We start from the raw sequence: 16,026 nt of genomic DNA on the forward strand, positions 1-16,026 counted from the left end.
GCCATTGATAATACAGTGTCATATTCTGGAATCTTTTGAGTAGAATGTTTGATAGTCATGGGTGTATCTCTGATCAGTTTATCAGATCTGTCTTCTGCTGTTGAATTATGACCAGTTTGCAAGGATTGTGCAGTTATGTTTTCTCCATGCTCTCTCCCCTCTGACATTGCAGTTTCTGTATTGATCATGGAAGTTATCGGTTGCACATCTTGTGATATTTCTTCGATTGTTAGCTCTTGTACATCTTGTCTATCCATTCTTTCTTTACTAGTCACATGTGTAAGAGTTGACATCTTATTCACGGGTGTTTGTGCACTTTCTTGAAGAGGGGAAGGGACATAATCATATTTGTCTGAAGACGTAATAACTCTGGTTTTGGTTGAATCTATCGTTGGTGGTAAGCTGCCTTTAAAAATATTCGTAGAAGAATCTCTTGATAAAATTTGTGTGCTTGATGAATGACTCCCAGCATGTAAAGTTGTCGGATTCGATTTTGACATTACTTCACTTGTGTCATCACGATCAATCAGCTTATGCAAAAGAGATATAGCTTCATTACCAATAGTTTCATTTGTCATTCGGTGTATTTCTTGTAGACCAATAGCGATGTGTTTAGACAATAGTGATGTGTTTAGACAGTTTCTCTGTACTTGCTGACATGGTTTTGCTTGTATGTGGTGGTGTGGTTTCAAATGATATGCCAGAATCTTTCAGTGACGATATGTTTATAGGTCTGGAAATGTTCCATGCCATATCAGATGTACGCAAACTTTGCACTGTGTCACCAACTTCAGATGAGGGAGAGGTGATCTTTGTCGTGTTCTTTGTAGGTAATACAACAGTAGTTTCATTCAATAAAAGGGAATTCGTCCGTAATGAAGTCTCACTTGTTTGTCCATAAGTTGTCTCCTGTAAAACAGAGTTACCCTTGGCAATGGCGACAGTTGCGTGTTTAGTTTTCTCTATATTTTCCTCTTGTATTTTATCAATGGTTGTCTTGGCGACATGTAGGTCGTTTTTCACTGCAGTGATCATCATTTGTCTTAAAGAGACATCATCTGCTTCTTGTAGAATACGCAATTTCTCGGTGGCCGATTCAGATGTAGATACATCATTTTTAGGTGCCATATGCGTTAACGCAACATGACTCGTTTCATGTGACATCTCTGAAACCCCTAAGCTAGGTTTTCCTGTGGTTACAGCTGTTACATCACTGACATGCCCATCTTTCACTGTAAACGTCGGGATTTTGCCAGTGATATCCGAGCCAACCCATCCATCGGCGGTGACCACGTGTGTAATTTGAGTAGGTGGCATGGCAACAGTTTCAAATGACGCTGTGGTATTAAAATTTGGCAAAGTAACATTTTCATGTCCAGTTGTTGATAAAGGTGAAGTAGATTTCACTTCGTATTTGGCGGGAAAGGATTGGTACTTGGTTGACGACGACATTCCATTGACTACTTTCTCTGTAGTTTCGACATGAACTGTCTGATCTGTTGCGGTGTCGGAGTGCACCGCCCCTACATATGCTTTAAGTTTCAGAGTTTCTTTAATCAGCACATTTTCCGAAATTTCCATGGCATTTCCTGTCGGTATGCTCGAACCAGAACTCATCTTGAATATAGTCTTTGTACTCGGTGAAGTGGTGCTTTCATCCAAAGTAAATGAACTGGAATTTCCCAGGGTCCTCATCGTTCCATATGTCGTTTCATCAGAAATATTGTTTGCTCTGCTGTGAACAGATTCCTCAAAGGTAGAGAAACGAACGTCATTCATTTCTGTCGACGCACTCATGTTGCCTGTGGAAGTCTTCTCTACTTCAGCTGTTGGCGATTTACTACCAATGGATTCGCTCACAGGTTTGAGCTGAGTTACTGGTAAAGAAGTGGCCCAAAACGATGTAGCATTAATAGATTTCCGTGACTCTGGAATCGTCTGTTGGAAACCTGTTTTCTGCGACCTCGAAGATGTTTTATCCACTGGAAAAGTGGTATTATGAAAGGCAGTTGCTGTAAGTGGAGGAGAGGTACTTTTTACCCTTTGTGATGTAGCCACGTTCTGTAATGACTGTAAATTACTGTCATATTCTTGAGTTGCTTCGACTATTGCTCCAGTTGAAACTTTGAATTCCGTGTGTCCGTTTATTGTATCATCCTCAGAAATCTGTATAAATGCTGTTTGGATGTCCATCTGGGCAGTCGTCAGAATTGCCTCTCTTCCCGTCAAAGTATCTTGATTACCCGGGGGAGAATCATTATCTTGCTGATAACTGCTTACACCGGTTGTATTTTTTACGATGCCTGCAGGTTTCAATATTTTAAAAGGTTTTCCCTCATCATCAAGGTCAGGGAGCTCTGGGCTCGACTGAATGTCAGCTATAAGTACATTTTCATTTAGAGTCACCAGGGTGTCGCTTGTCGAACGACCATATTCAGTTTCCATTGATTTCGTGTGAATTGAATCTTTGGTGGCCTTACCATTGGTAATAACTGGGAAGTCTTTCGCTTGCTGTTCCGGTGAAGTTTTGTTATCTCGTGTGTAAGAGACCCCTGTACCTGTAGAAGACGCATATTTCTTTGATTCACGTACAACTTCCAGCGATTCATTTCCATACATTGTAGTTGTCCCGAAAGTAGATGTGTTTTCAGAAATCCCGCTGCTGTCAGAAATTATGTATTGCAATTTAAAGCCTCTCATGTTTCTATTCTTGTACGTCTTGAAATTTACAACTACTTCATTTGCATCTGGCCGGATTACATCGGGAATCTCTGTTCGACAGTAATATTCGGAGCCTGTAAGATTCTGTCCCCGGAAGCTTCGAATGTGGACATAAGCTTTGCGAAGATTACATCCCGCCTTCTTTCTTCCAGGCAAATCAAGATCAATGAATTTGATTTCAATGGAACATGTTTCACAAGCTTGAATCATCCACGTACACAAAGTCCCAGCTGTATAATATGATGGATACAATGGGGAAGTTATATAACCAGACGGATCTGTTAATGTACCGCCGCAGGGATAGCTTCGTTTTGCTCTAACTTTCCAGCTGTCTCGCATCAATCCACTTTCCTTATATCGTTTATAACCTAAGCTTCCGCCAGTTTCTTGGTCCATTTGATGAGCGGCCAATACTTTCATTTCTTCAGTGACGGGATTCGTCCGAATGGATTTCTTGTCTCTGTCCGGGATCAAACCTGCAATTATATAGGGGATTCACGTTAGGCAAAATAACCAACACAGCTAATCCTTAAACTAACTGATTCATTGTTCATACCTCAGTCTCACAAGTTAAATTACACAGGACAAAATTGTCTATAAACGGACACAAACTGTATATAACAAAGTCTCGTTATGACGATTACTTACGAAGTTGGATTTAATTACCAGAGTGCTTTGAAAGAAAATTAACTATAATGTGAGAAAAAATGTAAGTAAAGGGACAAAATTCTGTAAATAGTGGTTCGTAAGTCTTTGCAGGACAAAATACAAATTGACATTTAATAGTTTCGATCAAAGCATAGATTTGTAGAGGAACCGTGGACTATTTATAATTAATAAACGTCGATAAGGGAATTTATAAATATTCTAATACGTCTTAAATGAGTTTTTGTCTGCTAACATTCTGAAAATCAAACCCTTGCCATTATCTGCAATGTTTCTTCTCCAGCAATTGTGTCTCTTTGTAATCGTTTTTACTGAACATACTCACCATCGTTACTATAAGTCACTGTGTGCTTTGATTTTGTCAACGCCGATCTCACTGACTCCTCTGGTTCCTTTTCTGCAATACTTTTATCTTTGATTCCCGTCTGACTTGCACTAGGAAGTTTTGCCTTGATTGGAAACTTAGTGTCTTCCCTTGCCATGAGCTCAGATGTCCCTCTCTTGGCGTATTCATTTGCAGTAACTGGCCATTGATTGTTGTAATAGCATCATAGTAGATGGAAAATCCTTTTCCGGTATCATTTGTATCAGTAAAGAAGATAACTGAAACTCTGTTCCAGTTCAAACTAAATGTTTGTTGAATGTGTCGACCACAGAGCGTATGAACACGGAGACCACCATTTTCACTAACACTAATGTTCAGATGGTCACTGTTTACATTGCAGCTAGATGTATATCCATTGTTTGGAATGTCAACGTCTTTCACTTCAAGTCTAACAAGTGAATTATTTGGTGTTGAAATCATCCATTCACATTGGAGATTGTTGTCATACTTCTCTGGATAATTTGGAGATACTATTGTCCCTCCTTCTGCTTGTATGATTCTCGTACACGCTGTAGAGAAAACCATGTAAACTTATATTAGTGCTTCATCAAGAGGAGAAAGTAGAGAGAAGTCACCTTTAAAGGTATACAGTCACCTGTAATCTAAATATGCCCATATATGGTCAAAGGGCGTTCCTTGGTATTCAAAATGCCCATGTGAGGGCGCTGTTTTTAAAAAGCGGCCACCCGCTTAAAACCTGTGATTGGTTAGATTTTCTCTTTCCAATGCAACTGTGGCAAAATTGGAACAGGTGACAGTATACCTTTAACCCCAATCCTGCAAGAGAGTATCATTTTTCCATCTGCTGAGTCACTAAAAAGCGGTTTTGGGGCAAATTTACACGTCCTTTCTCCTTGGCTTCATATGTTATAGCAGGTTTTGGTCAGCAAAAATCACATTTACAGTATATATACGTATTATATAGGAGGTATGCAGGAATCTTCAAATATTCAAATTTTGTCAAAATACTTATGGGACCCTGTTATGCCTCACTGGTTGTAATCAACTTTATCTAATGGTGACATGTAAACTTGGCAGGACAAGGGTTAAACTAACGTTTGATTGTTTCTTCCTTTGGTGGCAATTCTACAATTAATGCCCACAGTTCTGTGGCTATGAAGAGACTTCGGATACTGACATATTCTTCCCTGTCTATCAAGAAGTTGCGGTCAGGTACCTTTCCGCACGTCAAAATTTCTAAACCGTAAACTCTCAAATGTTATATTCACATCGAAACGACACGTATGACCAGTGTATCTAGGATAGCACTAGAACCCATGTCAATATGACGTCAAGACAAATTCAATAATCCAAACCATACAAGGTAATGAATTACCAGGTCCTTTAACAATTTTTACACGGCGGAAATTTCTACTTCAGCGGGGCATTTTTCATACGCCCTTCTTGCCCGGATGCATTTTAAAAAGTAGTTAGTGTTAGATAGCAACAGAATTCATTTGTTTGGTATTTATGACAAAATCTTCCATGGGGTTATCGCTGCTGGTATTCTCCGGGTCCGAACGCAACATTGCTGGCAAAAGAAACATGTCCCGTGACTTGACAGTATTGATGTGAAAATTTTCGAAGACGAGTGAGTCAACGCTGGACAAAATTAAACGGGAAACTCATCTCGACCGTTTGCAGCGGCGATATCGAATAATACGCAAGGTAGACAGTAAATGAAACTTGAGACATAAAATAACGAATAAACATTACACTTGAAAACCATGTCACATGTTATCGATACCCTTTCACCCCTATTTCCCTCTCCAGAGGCCCAACTTTACCATGGAAAACAATAGGATTGGTTCAAACCACGGTGTTTAAAGGGTTAAGGTTGAATGCGCGTCGGAGACAAATATTTTGACTTTCACATTTTTACAATTCTTTTCTGGTCTACGACTAGAGGGGTCTCATTTTATAAAGCTCCCAGAGTAAGAAAATTTCTAGCGTCTTACGGTTTTTTCGAAAATCAAAAATTGTACTTCTCCCAATTAAGTTTACACAAGGATACCGGCCGTTTTGAATTTAAAATATCGGTAAATGTTAGGTAATTGGTTTCTCTGGTACTAAAGTTTGTATGGTGACTCCTGATTTTTATTCTTGATTTGGTAAGGGAATGGTTGATATTTTATTGAGGTTTTGAGCAAAAGTTTATGTCTTTCACATTCCAGGCGAATATTACCCTAAGATACTAAATAGAACATTGAATATCAAACTTGAAAAAGCAGCTAGAGTGTAGGGCTGCATTCACAAACACCTCTGGAGCGGGGGCGGCGAGAGAATCCCAAAAATATTGTCAGATTTTTTCAAATGCCCCTGTATCAATCTCATAATGCGTTCAAATGTCCCCTTTCTGACTTGCTATGATTCGATCTGAAATCCCCCTCGAAGTAGAACTGGCTGATTTTTGAAATGTACAGCTTATTTCGGGATGTATATGTGTGTGTGTGTTTTCATCAGGGAAAGGGTGCTGTTTGACATATTTTCTCTTACAGGAAAACTTAAGGGGGCACCCATCAGCGTAGTTTGCTTAAAATGATTTTGTTTGCAAATATTCATTCAATGTTAATTAATTTGTCAACCGAAGATTAAAATATTGGTTTGGTTCACCTTTCAGCTTGTCAAGAAGTCGTAAGTTGCGTGATAAAGAAGTGTAAATTTATGCAAATGTATGCAAATCACCAATTTCCTGGCTCGTGTTTTCTCCCAATGTCAAGACTTCAAAAAAATTAAAGCCACTCTTAAAATTGCTGTGTCAAATTTTCTGAAATTTTCACATTATGTAATATAAATGCTGTAGAACAAAACGACTCTGTTGTTTGACAACTAAGATCTTAAATTTTGAATAAGAAGCATTTTGTTTGCAAATCATGTTTTTTTGCTCACGTGTTGACACACGTGGGCATATGTCGCAGCGATGTCTGTGTGTCTGTGTGTCTGTCCGTCTGTCTGTCTGTGTACTCAATATCTCAAAAACGGCTCATCAGATCAGAATCAAATCTGGTACATAGATTCAGTTTGCAAATGACAAGAACTGATTAGTTTTTGGTGGGTGTGGCTTGCTTACTTTTTGCTCATTTGCATAATTAATGATTTTAGAAAAAACATATATATTGACAACGACAGCATACAATTTGATGAGATTAGCTACAAATGTTGATCACACCAAGATATATCAGCTTTGAAAGATATTAAGGGGTGACGTGAAAGATAATTACTAATTTGCATGTTTAATGAAATTTCCTAATTAGGAGTATATATCTGAATATACTCGATCAAAATTGACGAAACTTGGTATGCATATTGAAGATACTATGATTTAACCTTATTGAAAGTCATTAAGCATTTTTACTTCATGCAAATCCTAATTTGCATATTTAATGAATTTTTGAAATTAAGGATATCTATTTGAAGTTACCTGACCAAAATTGATGAACTTGCCATGTACATTAAAGATACTATGATAGAACATTATTAAATGTCATTCAGCATTTTTACATCAGCCAATTCCTAATTTGCATATTTTATGAACTTTCCCAATTAGGGGTATTTATTTGAATTAACGAGACCAAAGTTGATGAAACTGGCTATGTACATTAAAGATACTATGATAGAACATTATTGAAAATCATTAAGCATTTGAACTTCAGCCAATTCCTTATTTGCATATTTAATGAACTTTCATAATCAGGGATATTTATCTGTATTGACTGAACAAAAGTTGACAAAACTTGCTATGTACATTAAAGATGCTACGATACGACATTATTGAAAGTCATTAAGCATTTTTACTTCATCCAGCTCCTAATTTGCATATTTAATGAATTTTTGAAATTAGGGATATATATTTGAATTTACATGACCAAAATTGATGAAACTTGCTATGTACATTAAAGATACTATTATGTAAGCTAACATTATTGAAAGGCATTAAGCATTTTTGCTTCAGCCAATTCCTAATGTGTGTATTTAATTAACGTTCCTAATTAGGGATATATTCTTGGATTTATTTGATCAAAGTTGGCATAACATGCTATGACATTGATGATTATACCAGGTTATACCAATATTGGAAGTCATTTCGCACTTAAGTTTTCATGTCAGCTAATTAATAGTTTGCATGTCTAATGAGCTTTCAAAGTTTGGAATACATAGTTTGAAGGACTTGACCAAAGGCAATTACACTTGCTATATAAGTGGTGATACAATTATAGCAGTCAAAGAAATTAATTATTTTTATTTCAGTTAATTACATATTTTAATACTTAATGACCTATAGAGTTAATCTGTGGTGAATATTGTTTATTATGTTGATCATAATACTTTCAATGAAGTTGCACACATGTGGCAAATGTTCAAATTTATACATAACTGCAATATATAATGAAACACGTGAGCATTTACAGTTCATATCTGGTAATTACTTTTTGAGTGTCGGTCTTTCAACAATCCATGGCATTTTAGAATGAGGATAAATGCATAATAAAACAGTATTTTTTGCTACCTATACTCTTGTTTTAAGTGAAATATCACATTTCAGAAAATAGTATCATGTTTTTTTACTTAAATAATTTTTTTTCATTAGTACCAAAATTGAGTTATTACAAAATTACACCCCTTCATCCTTCAAGTAAACTATAGCAACCATACTAAACTTTAGATACTCTGCTTTTTGAAAATACATAGTATGAGGGAGTTTCCTTGTCATCTTAGATGAAAAATATTCCTTTGAAAAAAAACTGTTGACAACATCCCAAGTGTAAACCAAACGAAAAAAGCGATCACATAAAAGGTTTGGAAAGAGGATGACTTCCCGCACCTGTCAGAAAAACTGAACATAATTAACATAAATGTATAACTGGGACATTAGCTGTACCTTTTGGCCACTCTTCCCGTAGGTTTTGTTCTGTGTATCAACTACACTTTTTTGTTCTACTCCCCACACGCTAGAAAAACAATCATTCTGTTTGGCAAAGTACTCTGTATGTGAGTACAGACTGTAATAATTGTAATTGATGACAAATGAATTCTAGTCCGGACTTTAATTCAATTTTAAACAATACCATTGCTGAATATGGCTGTCTTGATAAGTTAAAAACTGAAGTTTTCATCACGCTTCTGGGATTAGAAAAAGAAACTGAAGTAGGTACACAAGATAAACCACGGGAAAAATAAGCCTAAGGTTACAACTATAGATGGAAAACCCATTTTTCATATTAATCAGAGACAGTGTCGTTTCGAGTCCCGCGATCCCTTCAAATGCCCCTTAACATACATTCAAATCCTCCGTCAATCCTCTCCCCCTCCCCCTGAGGTGTATGTAACTGCAGCGTAACTGTCACACAAACCGGACGCAATAGTGACGATCTTGATTTCCCAGTTGGTTAAGAACATCAAGAAACCCAATCGATAATTTTACATTTTTTCAAAGAATATTTCATTAATGAACATTTTAAAATGTTTATCATATATTGTTCTTGGGAACTGCTACTCTCTATTCTAATCAAGGGTCAAACTCGGGGTCATACACTTTTTGATCAGAGAAGCAAAATAAATCAAATTTTACGATAATCTAGGCCAATGTGGCCTCTAAGGTCTATTACTCTGTGGGGAAAATCAGTTATCGGTTTTCACCGAAAGAAGGCAAGGAAAATAAGTTCCTCTAAGTTTAAAAGCGAGTCTTCTAAATGTGTAGATCATTTCGAAAGTCAAAAAATGCACCCCGAACGTGTTTTGTTGTGAGAGGCATGTGTATGAAATGAAAGACAGTTTACATGCATAACATACAACTTGCATATTAAAACCAGTGTCAAACAATTGGTCATTTCATTGACCTCTGTACACCGTTAAGCTGGTAACTGCGCTCATATGACGTCACCAGGTAGAGTAAGCATTGTAGATGGCAGCCGTATTCAATAAGAAATTTCCATTTGTCTTACAGCGCAAGTTTAATTTTGAATAGAAAATATTGCATAAAAATACCAGACTGTAAGGTCATCTGGTGGAGACTTGCGTGACCCCAACAAAGGAGGTGAGTGACGGTCAATGACCATCACTCCTCCATTAGGAAGCTTGAACGAGAATTCCTTTTTTGCAGTTAAATATATTCTAGAATTCTGTAGAATCAAGTTCGTACATCATTGTAAGGCAATTTACTTTGACTTCCTGGAACCTAACACCGGGCACTGATCATCTTTTGTAATACACAAATTCATTTACCGAACAACAATAAAACATGTAAAGTTTACCTTTCTGTGGTTTATACTGTGTAAATTCCCTGGTCTGTTCCAGAGGGACACTTCCACTGTACAGGATACTGTGCTGAGAATACAATAAGAAGGCACCAGAAAGAAATTTGAGAACTTCGCTAAGGGAGCCGTCATTATTTACGGACAGGGGGTGGGGATCGGAGCACTTTCAAATTCTGAAATTTCGAGTAACCCCCCCCCCCCCAAACCATAATGAATTTGACTACCCTCCACTCTCTAACACAGAAATTTTGACCGACAGCCCCGGGAAAAATTAAATATCGATACATATATTTGTAAAATTTACAAAAATACAGCAATAGTAAAGACCAAATCCTGGTGTACCCTGCTAGATTATCATCGTTTATTTCATGACGGTTGGAAAAGGTGAAATGAACAAAATAAAATTCAAAGTCGCAACAAAATGTAGATATAAAAGCTCACGCTATAACCAGTATCCACCATATAGCATTGATTACTTCGGATAGGTATCATGACAGGCTTTTCATTCAGATATTTGACAAAGCAGAATTTGAAAATACAGGGATGAGAACACGCAGGAGGCCGAGGGGGACCGGGAATGTCAGAGGAAGTTGTCCCCATTTTTCGTGAAAATTTTTAGAAATTGATGTGTGCCATGGTGCGATCTGAGAGGTGTTTTCAATTTGTATTTTTACTAAGTAAAACTATTAGACTTTCGAACACCCCAAGGGGAGAGCACGAGAAGGGTGTCCCCCTCTCGCATCGAAAATTTTGAATAATTGATTCGTGAAGTGATGCAATCTGAGAGGTGTTTCAGGATTCATTTTGCACCCAAAATTGAGTACAGCCCCCTCTTTCTCTCCACATTTTGAGCAACCCCTGTAGCTGTTAATATTTCGAGTGACCCCCTCAGATTCCTCCAACCCCCTGACCGTAAATCATGAGTCCCTAATTCAGAGTCCTTTTCTGTCATCTAATTATAGTGATGTTGCCATTCACTGCCATGCTTGTGCAATTTTATTAGGTCTAAATACATCTCTACACTTGAAAAGGAAAGATCTTTGCCTTATTAAAACATAAGAATCGGGATTGGGATAGGATAAGAGAACGGACAAAGCAAAGACTCATTTGACAAACACAACAACAATATAGGGTTATTAAGGCTGAAATCATTTCAATCAGACTGACTGCCGAATATTCCGACATGAATGTCATCCTTTGTTCCCATGACAACAAAACTATCAAATTTCAGTTCAACAATAATAAATTGTGTAGTTTTTTGATATTTACAAAAAAAAAAAACAAACAAACAAACAAAAAACCCATAAAACTCTTTTCGGACTTCGGATAGACATCTATCAAGTATAGATCTTGTAGGGGAATAGTTTGGCTGGCAGGAAAATACAAAAACGGGAATGCCTTTAAAACTGAATACAGCGCGGTATTTGTGAATTTGAACATAGGAAGGCCCCTGTAAACATGAATAATGTGTAGACAGTTTTATGGACTAAAGCCGCTCGAACAGACCAAGCCAAGTGGGTGAATATCCTTATTATTTTGGCTCAACACTTTTTACCGACGTGGCAGATGGGGGACTGAAACTGTCTGTAAGGAAAAGTATTAAATACCATGGATATTTAAAACACGTGCATGGCAAGCGAAGGTCACTGCGTTTGACCTAAACCTCTGCCATCCGACCCTGAACGACAGTTTAGAAGTGCAAAAATGCGATGGCGACATTATAATTTTAATTTACCCAAATATAATGTATTGCTGAAATTGGTTGCTTGGGGTTTTGAACATTAAATATTCAGACAAAATTAATTTGTACGATGATCGAGTATCATGATAAACACTGTTTCCATGGCGTAATAGTGGCGTTTAACAGTGGGAATTTGCACACGATAATAGAAACACAGCTATACTCTGCCCCTAAAAGAAACGACTTCCGTTAGTGCCATTAACTTGCTTTAATTGTCCACTGCCCAGAAAGAAGCTGCATTTTTAGCCGTCGTGTGAAAATAAGCGATTTTAAAATGGTGCTATCAATTAAACGTCAGTTCTCATGGCAAGAATGAAGATCATTTTGAAGGATAAATGTACAGCAGTCTCGTCCAAAAGATTTAAATTTTGTACCATTTAAAGTTTTTCGGAAAATGAACAGGATCATACATATCTATAAGCTATTGCATGTTAGCTTTGGATGCTCGATTCGTACTCATTAGAACATGTTGGGTGCTTGTCTCTTTCCGTATAGTCATCAACACATAAACTGCGAGAAGGGACTTCTATAAACTGGAAATTACCGGGTCGGGTTTACCTGCAGTGCTGTACCGGAAAAATACAATCCAAAGCAGCAAGTTCCAAGCGCGCTGACAACGAGTAATGCCACATACAGCCTGCCACGAGTGCAGTGAATATCCGTATAGTTAGCCCGAGCGTTATCCACCGCCATTGCATACATCACAGAAAAATCCTGCCACGTGAAAAGTTACTCCTTGGAAGTATTTGACGATAGATAGTGCCGCGCCATGCCGCGCCGCTAAGGCCGACTGCGTCACTATATGAATATTCAAGTCGTCGATATGAGCATATTAACAAAGCAACAGGTGGTTTAGCTCGCTTTGCAGTCATGAGAGAGATAGTTCTGAACAAATGAAGTGTTGAAAGATCCAAAGAGGGACATGATGACAGGGAGACTTGAATACTGTTTTGTTAGCAACGAAACGGGTTTAGCCAGATACTTATCACGTTTGTTACGCTGTCTGAAGGAAGATGTCCTGATAGGGACACATTACATAATGTCGGCTACACTATCTGTAAAACGGTCAGCGATGGTACCTCGTACTCTTTCGCCATAATGCATCCGTTTTCAGGGGAAATCGTGATAACATCTCGATTTCACTGATCTTGGATTAAAGACATCATTCAATGTCCTCATCTAAAATAAACTGCAAGCGGCCCATGCACTCTTTTCTCGAAATAGTGACAATAGGACGGCAGATAATCGTAAAAATGTCGCCTCGGGCCATTGAGCGGCTAAGCATGGGATGATGCTGTGTCTTTACGCGCAGCAATCAATCACGCGTGTGACACCAAAATGTTCCGATGATTGCATTTCAGAATGGACCTTTATCGCGTCATGTACACCTATAAACAAGCGAAATTGTGTTACTACAATTACCAATAAATATTTTATGTGAAGTTTTATGCCAAATATGTCCTTTCTTTCGTCAACCTGGTGATGTGTTTTTAAAAATAAAATTTTGACAATGTGGACTTTACGCAACAATCTAGCAAGTAGCCTAATGGTGTGTCTTGTTGTAGTCTTTGGATATAATAATGCAAATGTACTCTGCTGTCTGAGAGGTGGAGGTTTGGACGGTGTCGTTCTAATAGACATCGCCCTCTATGCCAGAATGTCACCTGAGACCGTACGTCAATACGCCACTCGGTATTCAATCTACTCCCGCAACGTCACTGGACTTGGATAACCTTTAGGCCTACTTAGACTTCGGTCCAGGGTCCATACTGGAACCAACTGAACTGTCCGAGAACTATTACTGGAAAAGGATAGTGGGCGGTACCCATAGAATGGTGGAATGAGCTCCAACGGTGATCTGATATTGGGAAATGCATTGTGTAAAATTAAAATAAACTTATGACTTCATCATTTAATTCTTTGCAGCCGAGAGCCGCAAAGTCTCACGGTAAGTGTCAGGGAAGGGGTACTGTCGTACAAACGGTATACGCATAACACCCCCGTTTCGCCTAATGAAGAATTCTGACCAACGAGACTATGATAAAACTTTTGACCCTTGTTGTCAACCATTGCACAACTTTTGATCCTAAAAAAACACTTTTGACCTATGAATTGCAGCATATTTAGAGTCTTGATATAAGTGTTGGGTTAGAAATGTAGAATTTTGAACCCCCCTTATCACTTTTGCTAAATTCGGAGTGAAGCGCCCCTCCCCCCCCCAACCCCGTTTTGCTCACGTGACTCTACGAGCCAAGTTTTTATATTACAGTTTGTGGCAAACTCAGGATTTCGTAGTCAATGAATTATTCTGTGGAACACACACACACACACACACACACACACACATATACACAAACACACAACCGCCAAAACTTGTGTAACTGTAAAAAAAGTCGATGCAGCACATTTAGTGTTCATCAGACCTCAGACTAGAACAGACAAAGTAAGATCGATGTCGGTGTCTTTTCTCAGTTTAATCTTGCTTGCGACTGACTTTTGTCACCCATGAACGAAGTGGATCGACCATCCATGGTTCTGTGCGGGGGGGGGGGGGGGGCGGTAGTCACAAGCGAAAAAAAAGAAAAGCAAGAACAGTCTAGATTTTTTTTCAGGCTTGGCGCCCTTATGGGTAAAAATCGTATAAATGGAAACTGAAATGTAGAATTGAAGGTGGGACTGCATGCTCCATACACTCGGAATGAACTATCAAGTCTTGGGATGGAGGGAAATGTATGTCGCCCATCGTCCTCTCGCATTGGTCCGTTACTTAACACTAACTACTACCATAGACCCTAAAAACGGAGGGTCTATGCTACTACTATCTGATGTCGGGAAGCATCCAGGTGCCCGGACAAGAGACCTTGGTAAGCGAAGATGTATATCGCCATGCTTCTATAAAATAAGGATAGCAAATGGGATTCTCCAACGGGGATCTGATGATACTCGCTTTGCTTAGCTCTTGGTACTCAAGGAATTAGGTGGGATCACTAGAGCATGTACTTAGTGGGACACCAAGATATCAGTTTTAACTGGAGACTTTCTTTAATTCTAAGGGTGCGGTGAGACACCAAGATGAAACTAACGAAATTAAAACTATTCTGAACTAAACTAATGAACCATTGTCTAGGAACTCACGCCAGCATCATGGAGCTTATAGGATGGATGTAGACTTGGTTCACGTCGGTGCATTTTTAAAACACTGAAATCATTTGCAAAAGTTTCTCTTGAGTGTCGTCTATTCCATACAAACCTGATTGAAATTGGCAGCCAGGTTTTGCAAGCGATCGGACGCGTTACCATTGAGTCTGCGCAGTAGTGATTTAGTTTGTCCCGCATTCATGGTGAAACTCCCCGTGTCGCGTACACACTCAAATCGCATTTACCCTACTCACACGTTTCATATGAGAACAGAAAACAAATCATTGCGTGCAACCTTACTCACACGTTTACAAATCACCGACTTGAACCAAGTCTAGGTGGATGTGATGGAGAAAGAAGTGAGCTTACACAATTTTTGTTAATTTAAAAGCATTCCTGTCAGGGCGTTGTCACACGTGAGGAATGTACAATAGTTACAAATATTACATCGAAATCGCTTGGCGTGTCTCCATAAGGTGAGAACGAGCTCTGACTATCGACCCCTTATGTTGGAATCTTCTTGCGCCACTTTTGAATAGGGTGCACGTGGGCAACAATTATTTTAATGTTAAAGTGAAAGCATGTGGGCCCATTCAAGCGTGCCAATGGGTTAATGTTATGCGGGACAGGCTAAAGTTGCCAGTGAAATTTGAATGTGGAATCATACCAATCAGCAGGGGAAAAAATAGAAACATGCCACTTCTTACACCTCTTCAAAGGTCAAACGGTCCTTCCCTAGTGTTGTCCAAAAGAAAATGCGTACTTCTTACACTACCGACCAATATGTCGTTTGGTTTCACGCGTATCTAGAAAAATAATGTATGTGAAAAAATTGTCGATATTATCATGGAGGTAGTACCTCCATGATGTTATGGAGAGTGGGGAGATGGAAGTTTCCTTCAATGAAGTTGGTGAGAATGATGGGTCTGATCTCATGTTGAAATATTGAGCCATGTACATTGTAAGCATTCCGAGTCTGCTATTCTAACCTTTCAACATGTCACGAATTACCATGGCGATCCCGTTCTGGTCTCCATGGGGACTTGATCCCCGGGGATCAAGTTTGTTCTATTCTGTAAGATGACTATGGAGTGTCAAAGCCTTTTGTTTTCCATTTAAAA

The 16,026-nt window shown here is 38.6% G+C and overlaps 1 protein-coding gene across 1 annotated transcript; it reads right to left on the reverse strand.

Annotated features, from left to right (window-relative positions):
* Positions 1 to 612: 612 nt before the first annotated feature.
* On the reverse strand, positions 613 to 3,869 carry LOC139150588 (serine-rich adhesin for platelets-like). The gene is made up of 2 exons (XM_070723025.1): positions 3,713 to 3,869; positions 613 to 3,197 (listed from the first exon to the last, which is right to left on the reverse strand). The coding sequence occupies exons 1-2, from the start codon at positions 3,867 to 3,869 to the stop codon at positions 613 to 615; spliced, it is 2,742 nt and encodes a 913-aa protein (XP_070579126.1).
* Positions 3,870 to 16,026: the final 12,157 nt, after the last annotated feature.

This window comes from Ptychodera flava, chromosome 14 (assembly GCF_041260155.1).
Source record: "Ptychodera flava strain L36383 chromosome 14, AS_Pfla_20210202, whole genome shotgun sequence".
Classification (NCBI taxonomy): Eukaryota; Metazoa; Hemichordata; class Enteropneusta; family Ptychoderidae; genus Ptychodera; species Ptychodera flava.

What these genes read in the sequence shown, in the direction of transcription:
- LOC139150588 (XM_070723025.1), bottom strand. Translation starts at nt 3,869, where the DNA reads ATGGCAAGGGAAGACACTAAGTTTCCAATCAAGGCAAAACTTCCTAGT. An exon ending in AGTGACTTATAGTAACGATG is followed by an intron (nt 3,198 to 3,712) that starts GTGAGTATGTTC and finishes ATATAATTGCAG; the next exon opens with GTTTGATCCCGGACAGAGAC.